At 46.5% G+C, this 20,314-nt stretch overlaps 2 protein-coding genes across 2 annotated transcripts in view; one reads left to right on the top strand and one right to left on the bottom strand.

The window, feature by feature from the left end:
- Positions 1–13,788, top strand: part of HABP2 (hyaluronan binding protein 2) — a 29,531-nt gene extending 15,743 nt beyond the window's left edge. The window contains exons 5-13 of the mRNA XM_049855100.1: positions 837–953; positions 1,703–1,822; positions 2,300–2,471; positions 4,209–4,306; positions 5,846–6,101; positions 7,374–7,516; positions 8,271–8,405; positions 10,854–10,999; positions 13,624–13,788. Coding sequence (XP_049711057.1) covers positions 837–953; positions 1,703–1,822; positions 2,300–2,471; positions 4,209–4,306; positions 5,846–6,101; positions 7,374–7,516; positions 8,271–8,405; positions 10,854–10,999; positions 13,624–13,788 — 1,352 coding nt within the window. The remainder of the gene's footprint in view (positions 1–836; positions 954–1,702; positions 1,823–2,299; positions 2,472–4,208; positions 4,307–5,845; positions 6,102–7,373; positions 7,517–8,270; positions 8,406–10,853; positions 11,000–13,623) is intronic.
- Positions 13,789–14,148: 360 nt separating this feature from the next.
- The window catches only part of NRAP (nebulin related anchoring protein), a 77,959-nt gene continuing 71,793 nt past the window's right edge, over positions 14,149–20,314 (bottom strand). The window contains exons 38-41 of the mRNA XM_049854667.1: positions 18,405–18,512; positions 16,543–16,854; positions 15,281–15,412; positions 14,149–14,508 (exon numbers count right to left, since the gene is read on the bottom strand). Coding sequence (XP_049710624.1) covers positions 14,407–14,508; positions 15,281–15,412; positions 16,543–16,854; positions 18,405–18,512 — 654 coding nt within the window. The 3' untranslated portion in view covers positions 14,149–14,406. The remainder of the gene's footprint in view (positions 14,509–15,280; positions 15,413–16,542; positions 16,855–18,404; positions 18,513–20,314) is intronic.

The following is a 20,314-nucleotide window of genomic DNA, read 5'->3' on the forward strand; positions in this document are numbered from 1 at the left end:
TGGGTTTGTTTTTTTGTTTTGTTTTCATTTACTTAATAAATGTTTCAGGATATTTAGGGATATCAGGCATGAACATAGCATCTGGGATGAGTATGAAAGCTCAAGCTTCGACTTCTCAGAAGAATAATATGTCTGTAAAAGAAACATGAAATCAGCTACAAAATGCAGAAACTCAAATTGCAGCTTTGTTTATTTAAAGTGTAAAAAATCAGGGTTCTTATAAAGATAGAAAAAAAAAGACCGTGAGCATGAGTAGAAACTGGGGAGCAGTCATCAGTGACTCCAAGTGGAAGTGCTATGGCTGTTAACCAAGAGGTTGGCAGTTCGGATCTACCAGGTGTTCCTTGGAAACTCTGCAGGGCAGTTCTGCTGTGTCCTATAGGGTTGCTATGAGTCAGAATCAACTTGACAGTGACCGGTTTGGTCTTTTTTTTTTGGGTGTAACGTGGTATTTCAGGACCACGGACAGGGGCATGTGTAATGCTGTCTGCCACCCACCCACCCTCACTCCCAAACATTGTACTGGTTCCGTGCCTATGATGGAGTCCTGGGGTGGTACAAACAGTTAACATACTCAGCTGTTTACCAAAAGGTTGGAGGTTCAAGTCCACCCAGAGATGCCTCAGAAGAAAGGCTTGGTAGTCTACTTCCAAAAAATCAACCTTTGAAAATCCTACGGAGCACAGTTCTACTCTAACACACATAGGGTCTCTGTGAGTTGGTGGTGACTTGACAGCAACCTACATGCTATGATGCATGGGTATTCCTCTAAGTAAAATGTCCTCCCAAATAATGTCCTACTACTTTTCCCCCACTTCTCTGTGAATATTCCACAGTGCAAAACAAGTGCAAGAACAGCCAGTGTGGCCGGGGTGAATGCCTCATTATCAAGAGCCCTCCCTACCACCGCTGCACCTGTAAACATCCTTACATGGGTCCAGACTGCTCCAGAGGTAAGTGGTCCCTTCTCCACAAGTCTTTCTCTGCCCTAGCCTGAGTCCGGTCTCTGCATCCTCCTGCGTGGAAGTCCAGATGGATCTGATGTTTTTGTGGCATCCAAGATGGCTCTGTTAACTAGGACTTGTTAAGATTGGTCAGCCCTGGAGAGCTTAGTGGGAAGTGACTGATATGTGTCTCTTCCCATCCAAAAAGAATCATCTTGAAACTCACTTCCCCAGGAAGCAGGCCCTGGTCTATTCCTGGGATGGGCCATGTAGGGGAATTAACACATTTTGAGCCACTGCTATGAATCAAGCACAGTCCCAGGAAAGTTACATTCCTTCTTATATTCTCCCAACAACACTGCAAGGAACAGCTTTACAGATGAAGACACTGAAGTTCAGAGAAGTTAAATAACTAGCTCATGGTCACAGAGCTATCAAGGGACAGAGCCAAGTTTCAGCCTAGCTCAGAGTGGTTCCAAAAATTCCTGCTCAGTCCCTCTTGTTCTTCCTTACTGAGAGACCCATCTACTCTTTATGCATGACTTTCACCCACATTGCTTCCTTCATGTTGGCTCGTGTTCTTGAAGTTTATGTGTACATTTACCAGAGAGCCAATGGGTCTGTCTTTCCCCTTTGGTGACCCATCTTTTGTGAAAGAATGGACACAAGAAGAGTGCCACCAATATCTCCTGGTTATCTCAGACGTACCTTCAACTCTGTCTGCAAAACCCTCCTGGCCCTACTTCTTATGTTCACAGTGGTTCCCGCATGTTGGCCAAACCCCTGCCAAAATGGCGGTACCTGTTCCAGGAATAGGCGGAGATCCAAGTTTACCTGTGCCTGCCCTGACGAGTTCAGGGGGAGATTCTGTGAAATAGGTATGAGTCTCTGCCACCACTGCATCAGAAACTCAAGACTACAAGGGAGGTCCCTGGAATTCATTTTGTTTGGGTTTTGTTTCCAGAATATGGTTCAAGTCAAGTTTCCCATACCCTGCTACTGTCTCCATCCGCCAACCTGAGGACACAGGGTGTGTCTGGCTCCATGTTAAGAAAGTAATAAACTGGGATGTAGTACAGGGCAAAGCAAACACACCTGTTCACTCATGGGCCTCAGCCCACCCTCCACCAGTTTTTGTGTGAGCCAAACTTGAGGAACTACCCCTCTACCCCTTCGTCATTTAAAGCTGGATTGAAGGTAGAAAAGTCAAGACACCTTCCTTCTGGGACTTTGGGGTGAAACCTCAGGGTGGTAAAAATTCAGACCCAATCCTATCACCACTTGATATGCCCACCTTTTTGGGAGCAGCATGCCAGTTGCTATCAGTTCTCACATCCCTGCCTGCTCTCTCCGAGGTCCTGATGACTGCTATGTTGGTGATGGCTACTCTTACAGAGGGAAAGTGAGTAAGACAGTCAACCAGCACTCATGCCTTTACTGGAACTCCCACCTCCTCTTGCAGGAGAATTATAACATGTTTATGGAGGATGCAGAAGTCCATGGGATTGGGGAGCACAACTTCTGCAGGTAAACATTACTTTATTCCCTGTGTTCAGGCTTGCCTGCTTATCAGTGTAAGGGTCTGTTTGTTCTTTTTCTCTACTCCCAGTTTTCCTGGGCCAGCTTAGAAATTTTGAAACTGATCCACAAACTCATCGGCTTTCTTTTTAGGAAGATTTTCCTACTCAGGATAGGCTAGATTATGCTGCTGTAACAAATAACCCCCAAATCTATGTGGCTCACATACATCAAAGTTTATTTCTTGTTAATGTTACGTGTGTCATATGGGTTGGTAGGGATGGGGTGGGGGAAGGGGATTCTGCTCCACAAAGTTATTAAAAAGCCCAGGGATGGCAAGGAGAGACTGGAAAATGGAGCAGAGCGTTGGATCACTTTACTGTCCCAAACTAGAAGTGACACATCATTTCCCCACAAACATTTCATTGGTCAGTAGTCACATAGCCCCATGACTTTAAGGGAGATATGTAGAGAAGGAAATAGAATGTTTGGTGAGCATTACAGTCTGCCACAAAAAAAAAATGTTCAGGTTTTCCCCAGTAAGAATAATGCCATCACTCTCCCTCTGGTGATGACTTTAGTTACCCTCTTCCTCTCCTGCTGCCTCCAGACCTCTCTGTTGTTCCCTCCCTCTATACTTGGGCTAATCCAGGTCAAGGGCATACATTATTTTTATATAAGGGATAGAGTTTCTTTGCATGGCTTTAAACTGGCTCCATTAACCAAATAGGATTTCTCTTGCACAAAACAGAGGTTACCTCCACTTTCACTCCCCTGAGTTGCTGGCTTCATGGAGCTGTTTTCAGAGTTGCCCGTTGGCAATGGCTCTCAAAGATTCCCATGTGTCTTAGTCATCTAGTGCTGCTGTAACAGAAATACCACAAGTGGATGGCTTTAACAAACAAAAATTTATTCTCTCACAGCCTAGGAGGCTAGAAGTCTGAATTCAGGGCGCCAGCTCCACGGGAAGTCTCTCTCTCTCTGTCAGTCCTGGGGGAAGGTCTTTGCCATTAATCTTGCCCTGGTCTAGGAACTTCTCAGCTGCAGGGACCCAGGGACCAAATGTCGCCCTCCACTCCTGGCTCTTCTTGCTTGGTGGTAATGAGGTCCCTTTCCTCTCCGCTCAATTCTCTCTTTTATATCTTAAAAGAGATTGACTCAAGATACAACCATAATACTGTAGATTGAATCTTGCCTTATTAACATAACTGCCTCTAATCCTGCCTGATTAACATCATAGAGGTTAGGATTTATGACACGCAAGATAATCACATCAGATCACAAAACAGTGAACAACCACACAATACTGGGAATCATGGCCTAGCCAAGTTGACACACATTTTGGGGGACACAATTCAATTCCATGCATTCAATTCAATGTGTAAAATTAGAGGTTCAGGCAAAGTAGCCCCACTGTCAGCATGTTTCTGTGGATATTTCACTTTCCTGACAAAGAAGGGTCTTCAACAGGGATCTCATTTCTTTTCCTACACACTATCTAATATGTTCCATGGAACTGACACAGGCCTGTGCACTACTTCCTGGTCATTGGAATTCTCCTCTGGAAGTTTAAAGCTTTGCCGAAAAAGTAGGTCCACCCTTAGATCCCATGGCTTGCATGCCATGCTAACTAACCCTTTGGAGGATTCAATGGAATGTGGTTCCCAGCGGGAGTATAAGACTTCTGTGTCCTTTAATGAGAGCCAGTGGATGTGCCAAGCTTTGTCCCTGTTTTTGCTTTTTAAGGAATCCAGATGGAGATAAAAAGCCCTGGTGTTTCATCAAAGTTAACAATGCAAAGGTGAAATGGGAGTACTGTGACGTCTCGGCCTGCTCAGCCCTAGGTAAAGGCACGGATGCCTGGAGACCCAGGCGGTGGGGACCTTGAAGATCCATAGACAGATGTTCCTAGCAGGCACCCCTTCCCTCCCTCCCACCCCTGTTCTCCCACCACACCTGCTTTACCAATCCCCATCCTGGTGACAACCCAACTGCCTGAGTCCCTTGCTTCCCTCTCAGGGTGCTGAGTAGGCCTGGATACATTTGTAAACTCAGGCCAAGTGGCCCAACTGTAAATTCATGTTTTCTAACTCCAAGTCAGTGCCCTCAGCAAATATCTATTGATCATTTGCTGTATGCCAGGCAGCCTGCCAGGCCCTGTGCAGACAACGATGGATAAATATTGGCTGGACCCCCACAACCACTCAAAATGCAACGTGGTCTGAATTCCAGCCTCACAGCTGGCTATCCTGGCCCACATCTCTACCCACACCTGGGAAGATGCACCCTCCTCACGTTAGCCAATGGGATTACCCTCCTAAATAGTTTCACTTCTGTGCCTTCACTTCTATGATCCCCTCTGTCTGTAATACTCCATTCAATACCCTCTCTTGTCCATAGCCAACAATTCATTGAAGCCCAGCTAAAATGTTGCCTCCTCCAGGAAGTCTTCCCTCTTCTCTCAAATGCTGTGTAATCTCTTCTTCCTTATAACCCTCTTGGAAAGGGGCAGCACCCAGCCAGCACATATCACTCTCTCCTTTGTATTACAGTTATCTAAGCAAATATCTTAACTCCTTTACTCCACTTCATCTGAATATCCACTCCCTCTACACCTTAAAAAAAAAAAAAAAAGGAGCTGGGGTGGCAAGGTGGTGAAAGCACTCCACTGTTAACTGAAAGGTGGGTGGTTTGAACCCACCAGCCACTCTGTATGAAAGATGTGGCAGTATGCGTCCATCAAGATTCACAGCCTCGGAAACCCTATGGGGCAGTTCTACTCTACCCTATCTAGTTGCTATGAGTTGGAATTGACTAGAAGGCAGTGGGTTTGGTTTGGGTTGGTGCAGTGGTTAAGCGCTCAACTGCTAACCAAAAGCTCAGTGGTTGGAACTTACCAGTGGTTTCATGGGAGAAAGATGTGGCAGTTGGCTTCCATAAGGTTTACAGCCTTGAAAACCCTATGGGGCAGTTCTACTCTGTCCTATAGGGCTGCTATGAGTTGGAATCGACTTGATGGCAATGGGTTTATACCTAAAAAGTACCCAGAATATGTGTGGATTCATTAATAGCTAAGCACATACCCAATGATGGATTTATATATTGTGTATATATGTTCTAGGGGTAACACATTTTGACTCACTTTGAAATTAGGAAAAACCAACATCTTCATGGTTAATTGTACAGACTCACTTGTATTAATCAATCAACTCAATGAATATTAACTGTGTACCTACTACTTGCCCACCCTGTGTGTACCAGTGCAGGCTCTTAGCTCTGGACACTTGCTAAGCTGCTGGACTCAGAGTCACACTTCTGAGTAGGTCTTCCTGAGGAGCTAGAGAGAGGCTGAGTAGCTGTAACTGGTCTTTATTGCCCCACAGACATTGCCAGCACAGAGGGAAGCCCCACGGAACTCATGGCCAACATCCAAGGGTTTGACTTCTGCGGGAGGACTGAGGTGGCAGAGAGGAAGGTCAAGAGGATCTACGGAGGCTTTAAGAGCACGGCGGGCAAGCACCCATGGCAGGCATCCCTGCAGTCCTTGCTGCCACTCTCCCACTCCATGCCCCAGGGCCACTTCTGTGGGGGAGCGCTGATCCACCCCTGCTGGGTGCTCACTGCAGCCCACTGCACTGAGTAGGTCCACTGGGAATAGAGACTGGGGTGACTTGGATGGATGGGGGTGCCCTCCTACCCATCTGAGCAGCATCTCGGTAGTGCAGTCAGGATTAGGGCCCTGATCTAGCCCCAAGGGCCAAAGAACAGCTCCTTAAAACCAGATATGAAATAGCTACCAAGTCTAGAATGCTTGCCACATGCAAGGATTATGACATTTAATCCTCAAAATGACCAACTGGAAAACAAGCTGAGGGATGGCACAGGTTTTTTTTTTTTTCTGTATTTTTAATTCCAGTATCCCCAGTGCCTAGAACAGGTCTTGGTACATAGCAATTGCTACATACCAAGTAAATATTCATTGAGTGAAAGAGGTTATTGTTATTCCCATCTCATAAATGAGGACCCTGAGCCTTGGAAAAGTTTATCACTGCCTAAAACCCATTGCCATCGAGTCAATTCCAACTCGTAGAGGCCCTATAGGACAAAGTAGAACTGCCCCATAAGGTTTCCAAGGAACAGCTGGTGGATTCAAACTGCTGATCTTTTGGTTAGCAGCCACACTCTGAAGCACTGCACCACCAAGGTTCCTTGCCTGAAGCCATGTGCAAAGTGAGAGAGTAGAAGTTTATCCCAGATCTACCTGCTTCCAAAGCCCATGCCCTTAATCTCTTGGGTCCTGCCCTGGACAAAGAAAATAACATGCTCTCCACAATCTGACGCCGTCACCATAAGCCTCCTGGGCCAGGCATCCTCCAGCCAGGCCTTCTGTGCACTTCAGGAGCAAGCACTTCTGGGCAGCATGAAGAATCCCTAAGCTCACAGTCAGGGCTGGTCCTATAAAGCCCAGGTCTTTTAGGTGACCTTGAAGGCCTTCCGGTCCACCCTGTTATTAAGCAAGTTCTTCTGGAGAAGATCCTCAGGAGAAGTCAATCATGCAATCATTAGCACCTACCAAGAGACTATAGAAGGTTTGTTTGAGACAGCACTTGGATTTCCTTTAGCTAGGCCCAGGAAGAATGCAAGGGTGCTGGGAAAAGTGGGGATAAATGTTATGCTTACAGACTGCTTCCATTAATAAAGCAAGAAAGCAGTTTCATTACACTATCTTACTTGGACCACACAGTGAAGTTCTGCCAGGGAGAAGACCATTACAGATGAGGATGGTCAGGCTGCAGAAGGTTGGTGATTTGCCAAGGCCACAGATCTAGCTCACCGAGAGCAGAGCCAGGGTTTGGCTCCAGGGTCTCAAATCCCAGGACTATTTCCTAACCATCTAATTTTCCCTTGCAGCATAAAAGCCAAACATCTGAAAGTGGTGCTAGGGGACCAGGACCTGATGAAGACAGAATTTCATGAGCAGAGATTTGGGGTGGAGAGGATCTTTAAGTACAGCCACTATAATGAAAGAGACGAGATTCCCCACAATGATATTGGCAAGTCTCTTCTCTGGCAAAGCTCCCATGGGTCTTATCCTAAGTGGATCTCTCTACTGAGGTTTGGTTTTAGGAGGTGCTCTCATAGTTTTGGTCCCTTGTAGACTCTGTAAGGTGGAGAATTTATTCCAGAGTTTTGTAGTTCTTAAAGGTGTGTGTTAGTATGGCGGATAAATGCCACAAGTTCTTAGATTGAGGAGAAGAGATGTTAACAACATTGTGTGGTGGAAAGAGCTTGGACTTGAATCCCAGCTCTGCCACTTACTAGGTAGGTTCACCTCCTTGAGCCTCAGTTCCCTCTTCCATAAAATGGGAATGCTGATGTCCAAGGCTCAGCTTCTTAAGTGTTAAATGACACAAAGTACATGTGACCCACGTAGCACCTGGTAGGTACCCAGGTGCAGAGGCAATATTATTCTTCAGCTACTTGCTACTCAGTTCTGTACTGTTTCTCCATTTATGGGGCCTCCCTCTCTCTCTTTCCTCAATAGCTTTTTTCTTCTCAGAGCCTGTTTTAAAAGATGGATTAGAAATTATTTCAAACTCAATTATTATTTCTTGATACTACTCTCAGCCCAAAGTTCTACTGTTCTCCAGGTAGGAGGTAAAGAAATGAAATGTCTGAGGAAGAAGGTTTTCAGGCATTGGGGGTGGGGCTTTGCCACAACCACCTTCCAGTCAAGAAGTTGATATTTCTTTGACAAGAGAGGGACATCAGTCACCTATTTCCCCTTTCTAAAATCTCTCCATGTAGCTTTGCTCAAGTTAAAGCCAGTAGATGGTCACTGTGCTCTGGAATCCAAGTATGTGAAGACGGTTTGTTTGCCTGATGGTCCCTTTCCCTCTGGGAGCGAATGCCATATCTCTGGCTGGGGTGTTACAGAAACAGGTGAGTCTAGCCATGTATCCTCCTGAGGCTGAGGTGAGCTATGTTAACCAGAGAAGAAAGGGTCAAACTCAATTGCCCTTCTGAACTCAAAAGTTTTCAAATGTATTATCAAAAGAAAGAATCTACCTCAACTTTCAAGTTCTAGTTTAAATCTCACTATTTCCAAGGAGTCCTCCCTGATATCCAAATCTGCCCCTGTTCTCTAGCCCTACATATTTGACCTTTATTAGGCATTGATCCTGCATCCATGGACACCTATATCCTGCCCTAAGTTTGGAAAGAACATGGATTTGGGAGTCGGACAGGCTTGAGTTAGATTCCTAGCTTTGTTGTTTAGACAACTGAGTTTTACCTTCCCAACAATCATACTTACCTCCTAGGTATGGAATCGTGATCATGGGAGATAGCAGAATCCTACAGAGATATTTATTAAATCAGCTCCCAGCGGGGAAGGGTCAAGTCTCATTCATCTTTTTCTCTCCCACAGTACTTTGTACAGAGCTCTACACATAATAGATGTTTTATAAAATTTTGTTAAATTGAACTGTTGTTTTATTTCTATGATTTGGTCTGATCTAAAAATAAGGTTACTTTTCTCACAGAACTGAAAACACTATGTCCTCCAATCCATATAAATTCAGAAGGGTATTTCAAATCTTCTCCAAATACTCAAAACACATTTCTCTTCTGCCTAAATCTTGTCCTTCACAATGGAAGGTAAGAATCACTTTAAATAGATCTATATTCATGAAGAAACTGGAATTTGATATATAAATGTGTCAGAAGGCTTTTGAGAAAAGAGACTTCTGGTTAACTGGATTCAAGGTCAACCAGAAAACCCTTTTTGTAGCTACTTTCACTTATAGTCAATCTAAGCCTTTTGCCTTCTATTCTGCTCCAGTATGGTAAGGTCATCACAACATTGTCTTAGATGTGAATCTTATGGGGCCTCGGGCAGAAGGATTTTGTCTTTCACAAATCAACCTCTAAGACTTCATGTTCAAAGTCAGTGGCACGTTTTGACTGAATTCATTACCTTAAGGAAAGCAGATGAGGCATTGGTGGTTCGGTAGTAGAATTCTGGCCCTCCACGCAGTAGACCTGGGTTCCATTCCCAGCCAATGCACCTCATTCACAGCCACCTCCCATCCGTCAGTAAAGCCTTGCATGTTGCTATGATGCTGAACAGGTTTCAGCAGAGCTTCCAGACTAAGACAGACTAGGAAGAAAGGCCTGGTGATCTAAATCAGCCAATGAAAACCCTATGGATCACAACAGTTTGGTCTGCAATCAATGGATCACGGGGATGGCACAGTCCCAGGCAGTGTTTTGTTCTGTTGTGCATAGTATCAACATGAGATGGGGTTGGCTTGGTGGAAGCTAACAACAAAAACAAGTAGGGGAGAAAATGCCTGCCCTGGGAAGTAGATGATCAGTTAGGGTACTTCCTTCCATCCATCCGTCCATCCGTCCATCCGTCCATCCGTCCATCCGTCCATCCGTCCACCCACCCACCCACCCATCCATCCATCCAGAATCTACTATGTGTCAGCCCTTCTGCTAGGCACAGGAGATTAAAAATTGTTAAGATACCATCCCTGACCACCAGGACCTCACGGTCTAGTTGGGGAGACACAAGTGATTCTCTCCATTTGGATAAGTGCAGTAATGCAGGCCTGATAGAGGCTGAAGAGAAAGAGCTCCTACACTGATTGATTAAAAGCTGGCCCCAGCCTTGGGCAATGAGACTTCCCTGCCTATCTCCAGGAAAAAACTTTCCTTCCTGGCCTTCTCCTTACCACTTCTGACTCTTTTTTTTTTTTAACCAAGAAGTGTATTTTTTCTGAATAATATCTGTTTATATGAGAGTGTGTCTGGAAATAATTTTTCTATGTGGTAATCATTTTGTACTACATAGCTGCTCTTCTCATTTGAATAATTTTCTTTTTTTTAATAATATTTTATTGTGTTTTTGTTGGATGTTTCACAACAAATTAGGTCCCCATTTGACAATTTCAGAAACACTGGTAGCATAGTGGTTAAGAGCTATGGCTGCTAACCAAAAAGGTCAGCGGTTTGAATCCACCAGGCGTTCCTTGGAAACCATATGGGGCAGTTCTATTTTGTCCTATAGGGTCGCTATGAGTCAGAATCGACTCAGCGGCAACGGATTTGGTTTGTTGACAATTTCTACACAAATTGTTTAGTGACATTAGTTGCATTTTCCACAATGTGTCAATGTGCCCTTTAACTGAGTTCTGATTGTTCTGTTTCTAGTACTCTAGCTTCCCTGCCCCCTCATCTTCTCATCTTTGCTTTGGAGTAATTCTTGACCTTTTGGTTTCAGAGAGATGGTTTTTTCATGAAGCACCATATTCCCGGATAATATCCTTCATTTTGCGAGCATCCTGACTCCCACACTGACATCCTCTTTTCTCTGCCCCACAGGGGAAGGGTCCCGCCAGCTCCTGGATGCCAAAATCAAGCTGATCACCAACACTTTGTGCAACTCCCACCAACTCTATGACAACATGATTGATGACAGCATGATCTGTGCTGGAAACCTTCAGAAGCCTGGGCAAGACACCTGCCAGGTCAGAAACTCCAGATCACACTTGGAGAAGAAGAGGCTGGCAGGATGTTACACAAGGCACAGAGGCTCCTTAGAGCAGCTAGGGTGGAAGCAGGCTCAGATGCCCACCTGCCATGTGAATCTGAATCCACATCAGTCCCCGGTGACTCAGCATAATAGCAATAGGGGCCATGTCACCAGCATTGCCTACTTTGATTCTTACAGCACGACAGTGAACTGGATGTCCTTAATGCCATTTTACAGATGCTTAGTGATGTTATCTTGGGTGGTAAGCGGTAAGGATGGAATTGGAACCCAGTCTGCTGGGCACCAAAGCCTTCGCCACTTTGCTCCACTGTGTCTAAATGCGAAGGTGGCATTTCTGGCCTCAGTGCTGGGCAGCAAGATTGAAAACTCTCAATAAACAGGGAACTGTCAAAAGACCAGTGGCTAGAAAGAGGAGATGAGAGGACTAGAGGATTCGTAATAATAACTGTTAATCATTAGGATGTAAGGGTGTATGCGCGTGTGTGTGTGTGTGTGTATGACAGAGAGAGAGAGAGATTGATTTAGCCCTAGCAAACTAAGTACCCATGTCCTCTCTGAGTTATCTGTGGCCACAGCCAGCCTAGGGCCTGCCTGACATCCCCCTAGTCCCAGACTTCTGGGAACCCTGAGCTGCTGGGGCCAGTGGTGACTCAAAGAGAAGCTGTTGGGCAGGGAGTTGGTGGTGGCTCCATCATAACTGGTGCTAAAATGACCTCGGGCACTCTGCCCCAAGTAGAAGGCCACACCCCATGATCCCTCTCTCAGATGGGGTCACATCACACAAGAAACTCCCTTTTCAGATTCCAAGAAATGCCTCAATTCAGAATTTATCTCGTCTTCATAAACCGTACAACTGTGTTGGAAAGCCCTGCACGACAGATTCAAATTCTAGATCATTGATGGACCCTCCCTGCAAAGGGACCCAACAATGATTTTCTAGGCTCAAGCTCCTCTTTGGGACGAGAAATCACAGTCACTCCAGTGTCTGTAACTCTACGGGGATCCCCTATCCATTCCCAAGGGGCCACGGATATCCATATCCCCAATGGAGGGACATGGGGAGATGGGTGTAACTTGCCCCAACCCCCTGCAAGATGAGTCAGATGAGATCATTCAGTTTCCTAGATAATTCAAGGGCCTTACTTGCAGGCTTTGGAAACAGACTGCCATGGGTTTGAAACCTGGCTCTGATTCTTTATCAAATCACTAAAGTAATTCCCCAATCTCAGGTGCCCAATCTGTAAAATTTAAATAGTATATCCACAAGGTCCTAAGGTTATGGCTAAGATTAAAAGAGATAATTTACTAAAATAAGCTCTCAGCTGTAGCGTTAAAGTAGTATTAAGTGCTCAATATGAGTCGGAATCAACTTGATGGCACTGGGTTGGTTTAAGTGCTCAGTACTTATCATCATCTTCCTCACCATCACCTTCCTTGCCACTTTAATTGAGGGCTTAGTATGAGTCAGACCCTGTTCTATGTGTTTTACAGACATTAACCCTCATAAGAACCCTATGGGGGCTGGGAGGTCTATTGCTACCCACTGCTTACAATTTATGAAACTAAGGCCCAAGGGCACACAGCTAGCAGGTGGTAGAGCCTGGTTTAGAATTCAGATGATTTAACCCCGTGGATTGTGCTTGAATGTGTAGGCCAGGCTGCCCCTGAGTCTCCATCCTCCTCACCCTCCTCATCCTGTTCGCCCTGGAAGGCTCTATCCAGGTGGAATACCACCTCACAGGTTGGCTGCCCAAATAAGAAAGTAGAGGGCCCCTGAGAATTCGCAATAGTAATATTTGAAATAGCAACAATGTTAGACTCAAACATGCGAGCGATCATGAGGACGACCGAGTAGCAGGCAACATTTCACCCTGTCGTACAGTCGGCCTTCCGTATCTAGGGTTCCGTATCTGTGGATTCAACCAACCGAGGGTTGAAAATGTTAAAAAAAAAAAAAAAAAAGACTTTTTTCTTGTCATTTTTCCCTAACCAATACAGTATAACAACTATTTGCATAGTATTTACATTGTATTAGGCGTTATAAGTAATCTAGCGATGATTTAAAGTATATAGGAGGATGTGTGTAGGTTATATGCAAATACCACATTTTATATAAGAGACTTGAGCATCCTCAGATTTTGGTATCTACGGGGATCCTGGAACCAAGCCCCTGCAGATACCAAGGGATGACTGTACATAAGGTCTCCATGAGTTGGAGCTTACTAGACGGCAACTGTTATCTATCATTTATCTATCATCTATCTATCCATCTATCTATTTATCTATCTATCTATCTATCATCTATATATCTATCTAAGAGTCAGAAGGTAGGATTGTGGGGGCTGTCCAGACCCATGGCACTGTGCCACGGCCCTGTGTCATCTCTGCCAAACCCTTACTCACTCAGTTACACAGGATGGTATTTGTGCCTCTTCCCTGAGAGCCCTGGGTCATATGAGGGAGAGGAAGAGTCCTGTCATTGCTTTCCAGCTGTCTGGCGATTCCATCTCATCACACCTGGCATCCCCCTCAAGGGCAGTAGGAGCCTCTTCGAATACATTCTGCTTCACGTGGCTGAATGCATGCCTTTTTCCATAGGGAGACTCCGGAGGTCCTCTGACCTGTGAGAAGGATGGCACCTACTACGTTTATGGGCTAGTGAGCTGGGGCCTGGAATGCGGAAAGAAGCCAGGAGTCTACACCCAAGTGACCAAGTTCCTGAGTTGGATCAAAGCCACCATCCAAAGAGAGGCTGCCTTCTAAGGTGCTGTCTTCCGAACTTTAGAGCCCATCCTCCTTAGCACCCAGACAAGGCAGGCTGCAGTGGGCAGCAATGGACCCTTGGAGCCTCCTGGAGACCACGTAGCGGAGTATCCGTAGGTCTAAGTGGAGACAACTGCTATCCAGCCCAGGCTTTCTGGATCAGCATTGCTACCATTTCACAGGCTCCTCCTATCCCCCGGGGAACCCAAGGAATAACGGAATCAACCTGAAATGTATCATGTTTGATTCCCTTCCCACAATTGTTCTTCTAGAAAATCAGTGTTCACAGAAACTGGCTGCATCTTGAACATTTGTGGACATGGAATTACAGAACACCCAGCTCCAATGGGAATTGCCTGTACACCTTTATTCCTTTATCCCAGACACACGAGCAACTCAACAGAACCAGTCAGCCACTGCTAGGTACTAGATAAGGACCAAAAATATACTACATTCTCCATTTGCTTTCATAGTGTCATTGTTTTAACAGAGGCAGAGTGGGACGGTCACGCGTGCCGTTTTACAGCTTGCCAACACTGAAGCCAGGTAAAGCTTGTCTCTGGGGGCAAACACCCTCTCCAGCTTCTCTCCTCAGACTCTTGGGTGGGTGTCGCCAGCTCAGTACAGAGCCTTCCTCTTTTTGACATGCAGAATCTCAGTGGCATCGGGGTTCACGTCTTCCCGTTGATGATCACCAGCGTCCACAGCCTCTGGCCCCCCCTGCAGAGAGCAAACACAACCTCCCTGAGTGAAAACCAAGCTCCCTCCCTGCTCCTCTAGAACAACTGTCTGAGAGGCCTCCTAGTTGTTGTTGTTAGTTGCTGTCAAGTCCATTCCGGCTCACGTCTGCAGAGTAGAATGCTCCATAGGGTTTTCAAGGCTGTGTGTGACCTTTCAGAAGCAGTTTACCAGGCCTGTTTTTAGGTGGGTTTCAATTGCCAACATTTTTTTTTTGAATTGCCAACATTTCGGCTAGTAGTCCACCACCCAGGGTCTCCAGGAGCATTTAAAATGTTCACCCTTCCTGTCCCCTCCCCCACCCTCCTTCCAAGAGAAAGGATCCTCAAGGCAAGCATGAGAAAGCAGCAAAGCCAGTCTCGCATTTAGACGTGGTGTCTTTTTTCCTGAACAAAGTCAGGTTCAAAACCCCGACTTTTGCAGCCAGCAAGTCCCTGACCTTTTCCGCGCATGTAACGAGCAAGCAGTCATCACAGCCCGGCCGCCCTGGCCCCAGATTGATGTAGCCTCCGCAGGTTTATCTCTGCAGAACTAATGGCTGTGACTTCAGAGAAAACCCTGCAGGAAGTTTAACCCGCATGTCATCTGCCTGGTCATCTCAGACCCATGAAATTAGGCGCCCTGCTTGAGCTGCATTTCACACTTCTTTAGAGCCAGCTGACCTTTGGCCAAGAATAAACTTTGAAAAGAAACAATGGGTTTGCCTTTCCCCATGGCCTTGCAGGCTGGGGCTGAGTTTGCAGCTTATACTCACATAAGCGCCCCGGAGAGCGAGGCCCCTGGCATTGGCCAGTTCTGCAGCCCGCCGAGCCATCTCCACTTTGTAGGAGCCAGGAGGGGTCCAGCCGACACCTCTGGTCAGGTTCAAGTCCGATTTGTACTTGACCTTCGGGGAAGGAGGAAAGCAAGAAGACTAGGTCAGCAGGGCTTGGGGTGGTTTGGCCACGGAGAGGATAGGATAAAAAAGGCAGCTGTGAGATGGAGAATATGCTGTTGTTAGTAAAGGCCAGACAAGGGGAGCAAATTCATCTCAAGCAGGAGGTGCCTGGCACGGTGGGCTCAATGTATTGTAAACCAGGCCGGTGTGTTGCTGTCTCTTGCATTCGCCATTCAAATAATGTGAGCTGCAATGGGGGTGGGGAGTGGAGTGGGGGGGAGGGGGCGGTGGGAAGGGAACTGGCCATGGAGTCAGAAGACCTGGTTCAAGTCCAAGCTGCTACCTTAACTTGTCTGTGGCCTTGCGGAAGTAACTTCCCTTCTCTGGATTTGAATTTCCTCCAAGGAAAAATGCAAAGGGTGGCTTAGGTAACTACTAAGATCCCTTAGAAATAGCACAGCATTCTGATCAAGAGCTTGGGCTCTCACATCAAGTCAAGTGGTGTTCACATCCCAGATCTGACACTTATTTGCTGTGTGATCTTGAGTAAGTTACTTAACCTCTCTGAGCCTGTTTTCTCATCTGTCAAATGGGACAGTATGGGGTTCATTTTGAGGGCTACATGGCACGTTACTTATAAAGCATTTGGCATACAGCCTGGACGTGATAAATGGTTGTTTTTGTTGTGTTTCGTTCAGTCAATCCTGACTCATAATGACTCTATTAGACACAGTAGAACTGCCCCATAGGTTTTCCTAGGCTGCAATCTTTACAGGAGCAGATCGACAGGTCTTTTCTCCTGCAGAGCAGCTGGTGGGTTTGAACCACCGACTTCTCATTTTAACAGCCAAGCACTCAACACTGCACACCAGGGTTCCTTTGACAAATGGTTGTCGTTGCTAGGTGCCATCAAGTCGGTCCTGACTCATAACGACCTTATATACAACAGAAGGAAATACTGCTCGATGCCGTGCCTACAAAATACAGTCACTGTTAATATTACATGTGGCACTAAAGTGTTAGGTGTCCTGGATTCTATCTCAGATAGAGTCTCGGGGGTGTAGAGCGAGGAATTACGGCCACCCCTTATAAAGAGGCACCAGGGGAAGGGCCTCGCCAAGGCAGGCGAAGGCACTCACGTCGCTCTGCAGCTGCTGAGCCTTCTGCACGTGCTTCAGGCCCAGCTGCCGCGGGTCACAGGTGGGCTGGGGCAGAGGCTGCCTGTAGTGCACGTCACTGGCCAGCTGCTGGCTCCGCTTGGCTTGGAGGAGGCCGGGCTGGTCTGCACGGCTGTGGAACTGGGACCGGGTCTTGGCAAAGTCCTTCTTGTACTCGTTGTCACTCTGGAGTTTGCCGACGCTGAGGACGTGCCTCGTCCTTGGGTCATCGTTGACGCTGCAATACCCAATCTGTAGGCCCCGCTCCCGAAGGAAGGCCTCCTTATACCGGAACTGCAGGCCAGAGGAACAGATAGGTCATGGACGCGCCTCCCTTCCCCCCCCCCCCATACATGGGCTTCTCAGCAGGAAGTCCAACAGCAGGATAAGGGCACAGGCTTTAGATTCTAGTAGGCCTGGGATCTGCACTGGTTCTGCTACCTTCTAGCTGTGCGGCCTGGGGCCAGTTACTGAATCTCTCTGAACCTCTGATTCCCCATCTGTTAAAATGGAAGAATTAATCTCCACCCCATGTGGATGTTAAGAGGATTCAATGAGATGGGGGCTGAGTGTAGTGTCTGGCATGGGTTTGTGTCCACTGAAAGGCTTGTTGTTGTTACGTGCTGTTGAGTCACTTCTGACTCATAGCTACCCTTGTGTACAACAGAATGAAATACCAGCTGGTTCTGCACCATCCTCATATTGAGCCCATTGTTGCAGCCACTGAGTCAATCCATCTCCTTGAGGTTCTTCTTCTTTCTTGCTGACCCTCCACTTTACTAAGCATGATGTCCTTCTCCAGGGACTGGTCCGTCCTTATGACATGTCTGAAGTACGTGAGACGGATGGTAGCTACTGGTATTGCTGCTATTCTGATACTCCAATTGGAAGGGACATGTGTCTATTCCACTGCAGCCCTCTTCCCTTGATTCTTCCAGCTTTCAAGAACCTAGCCCAGTGCTCCTCAACTATCTGTAGTGAAGGACCAGTTTCATTTTGTTTTGCTTTTTAAATTTCCAAGCTGTCAAAGACCAAAGCAGGTCCAGCAACATGTGCCTAGTATATAGCAGTACCATGCATGTTTGAGAACACTCAACTGGCCTTTACCCTGTTCGACAAGATGAATCCACCCATCACAAGCTTGGATGTCACAATGTCAAGTTGCTAAAAATGTTTCTAAATGTTTGCTCTCTATTTCTGTACTTATCTCATCAGGGACTGCTAGCAGACGGTTTACAGATGTGCACAGACCTAGAGTTGAGGGGCACTTACTTAGTCAATGATAGCTCCCTCTTGGATAATAAGTGCTTCCATATTCGAACACCTGCTATGTACACGTGCTGCATATCATTTCGTTTCCATACCTACCTCAACCCCTGGAGACAAGTATTAGGTCCCTGTTTCATAGATATAGAAACTTGAGTTCAGAGAATTTAGTTCACTCACCTAAAACCACACAGCCAGTTCCTAAGTGACCAAGCTGGGATGTGAACTCCAGTCAATCTAGGGTAAAACCCCAGCCTCTTGCTTTTCTGCCACACTACATTTCAGCTAAAAAAAAGTCCACTTATTGCAAAACAACAAACCAACACCTGTTCATTGATTTCTAGGTACACATATACCAACTTCTAAAAGTGCCTCTTTTAATACAACTTTCCCCAATCTTGAATTTCTGACTAAAATCCTAGATATTAAGGCCTTTTTTTTTTTTTAACATTTGATATATACGTTCAGTTTTGGTGCAGAGAGAATCTTGATGGAATCCTGGTGGTCTGCCTTTCAACAGGACTGGGAAAAACACAGCAAAACCTATCAGTAACCTAGGGGGAGACATGGGGTCTTACATCGCTGGCGATCTCTCTGGATGCACGGGCTGTCTGGAATGGGATGGCATCCAGCCTGAAGTCATAGCCACCAGCCCGAGTCTGCTCCCACGAGTTTCTGTAGACTTTCTAGATTGGGAAAACAAAGAAAGAAGTAAGCAGAGAGTGAATAGCTCTACTACTTTGCATGTGGTTGGTTCTCAGCAGAAGAGGTTGCTAAACACTTACCCTCTACCTTTTTGGTTGCCAGGATGGCAGAGCCCAGGGTCCCAGGGCCACCCTGGGGACCGCCCAGCTCCAGAATTGGTGACCGTGGCCATGGAGGCATCAGCAGGTTTTCTCTGAGCCCCCAACATCAGCATTAGTCCCCGCTCTTGTGGTTTGTGGGGCAGACTCATTTGCTACATCCCGTTGGTATCAGAAGGACCCTTCTACTCCTCTCTGTCTTTCCGTTCCCTTTCAGTGCCTCAGGCTTGCAGCTGCTAGCTGCCAGAGTTCAGCGTTCAAGAACCTTGTTTCCCCCTACAAGGTCCTCCTCAGCCTTGTTCCTTGGGTCTGGAACTCCTGTGTTTGGCAGCTCCACGGACTTCCTGGGAGCCCCCTCAGCCTGGCTTCAAGGTCATGCCCCACACTATCACTATGAGGCATGCCGCGTCTCATATGCACCCCTGGTGCCTGGACTAAGGGAAGGGCCTTCACCTGAATGGGATTTATTGTCAAAATTCTGGCCGAGTACCTGACCCATGCATTTCATATCTTCCTCTTTCATTTTTTCCCTTTTCAAGTTGTTCTCACACACCCTCTGGGTATCTGTAATCATATCCTCTTAGTCCTCAGGTAGACCCGCATCACTGAGAGAAGCATCAAAATCTTCTGTGCCTTCATGTAGCTAATACTTTTTTTTTCAAGATAAGGGAATGGCTCCATGAAAGGCGACATCTGGAGAGCCCAGTGGAAGGCTGTTCTTTATTCTGTGGCAGAGACGGGAGACGGCAGGGGAGAGGCAGCCAGACCACATTACCAGGGGATAACAAAGTAAGAGACCCCAGACTGTGCTGATCTTTCACTCATTCCATGGGCTGCAGCAGGTCACAGGGCCCTTAAGAACCTTGCCTTTGTCACCTGGAAATGGAGGTCAAGGCTGGGGCTTCTGTTCTCCAGGGGAGTTGGGGGTATTAAACAAAGGAGAAGTGGCAGACAAAAGGGAAAGCAAAGTACCTCCTCCACCCCACTTCTGGGCCTGAACTAGAAGGGCCACAAGGTGCTTGGGCCAAGCATGGTGGATCTCATCATCATCCATCATCACCTTCACCTTCATCATCATTTCCAACTCCAACATCCAACACCGCAGACCATAAGCCAAATACTACATTCCAGGTCCTGGAGATACAGAACCAACCAGGACTGGGGTAATCACCTAATGGATGAATCATAAAAAGGACCAACACGATTATATTCACTGGGTCACCATTAAGTTGAGCAGCTAGGACTGAAAGATATCTGGAAGTAGAGGAACATTCAGATAATGACACAACCACCAATCCCTTTAGTATCATGCTTCCTGTTTGGGTGGGCCCACAAATATAACAGTAGCAAATAGAGTCAAAACCCTCATCATAACCTGTAAACGGGACACAGTGGCTTCCTCATAATAGCCTCCACACCATATCTGGGCTAGGTAATGACATCAAATTTCGCACGACATCAAGCTCCAACGTCATCCCACTTTGGTCTCCAATACACGCTGGCTCCAGAGTTGGTTAGGGTCAACTAGAGACTGTGGCCCAAATTGGGGTTCTCCCCAACACACTGGCTCCCTGTCACCTGGTAACTTCTCCCTGTATACTATTTGCTTGCTTGTGCTCACTTCCTCCCTGAGTTTTTTTTTTTTTATTCTGTTGAGGTTTTTCCCTTGCCACTGGGAGTCTTTA

This window comes from Elephas maximus, chromosome 16, assembly GCF_024166365.1.
Source record: "Elephas maximus indicus isolate mEleMax1 chromosome 16, mEleMax1 primary haplotype, whole genome shotgun sequence".
In the NCBI taxonomy this organism is placed as follows: Eukaryota; Metazoa; Chordata; class Mammalia; order Proboscidea; family Elephantidae; genus Elephas; species Elephas maximus.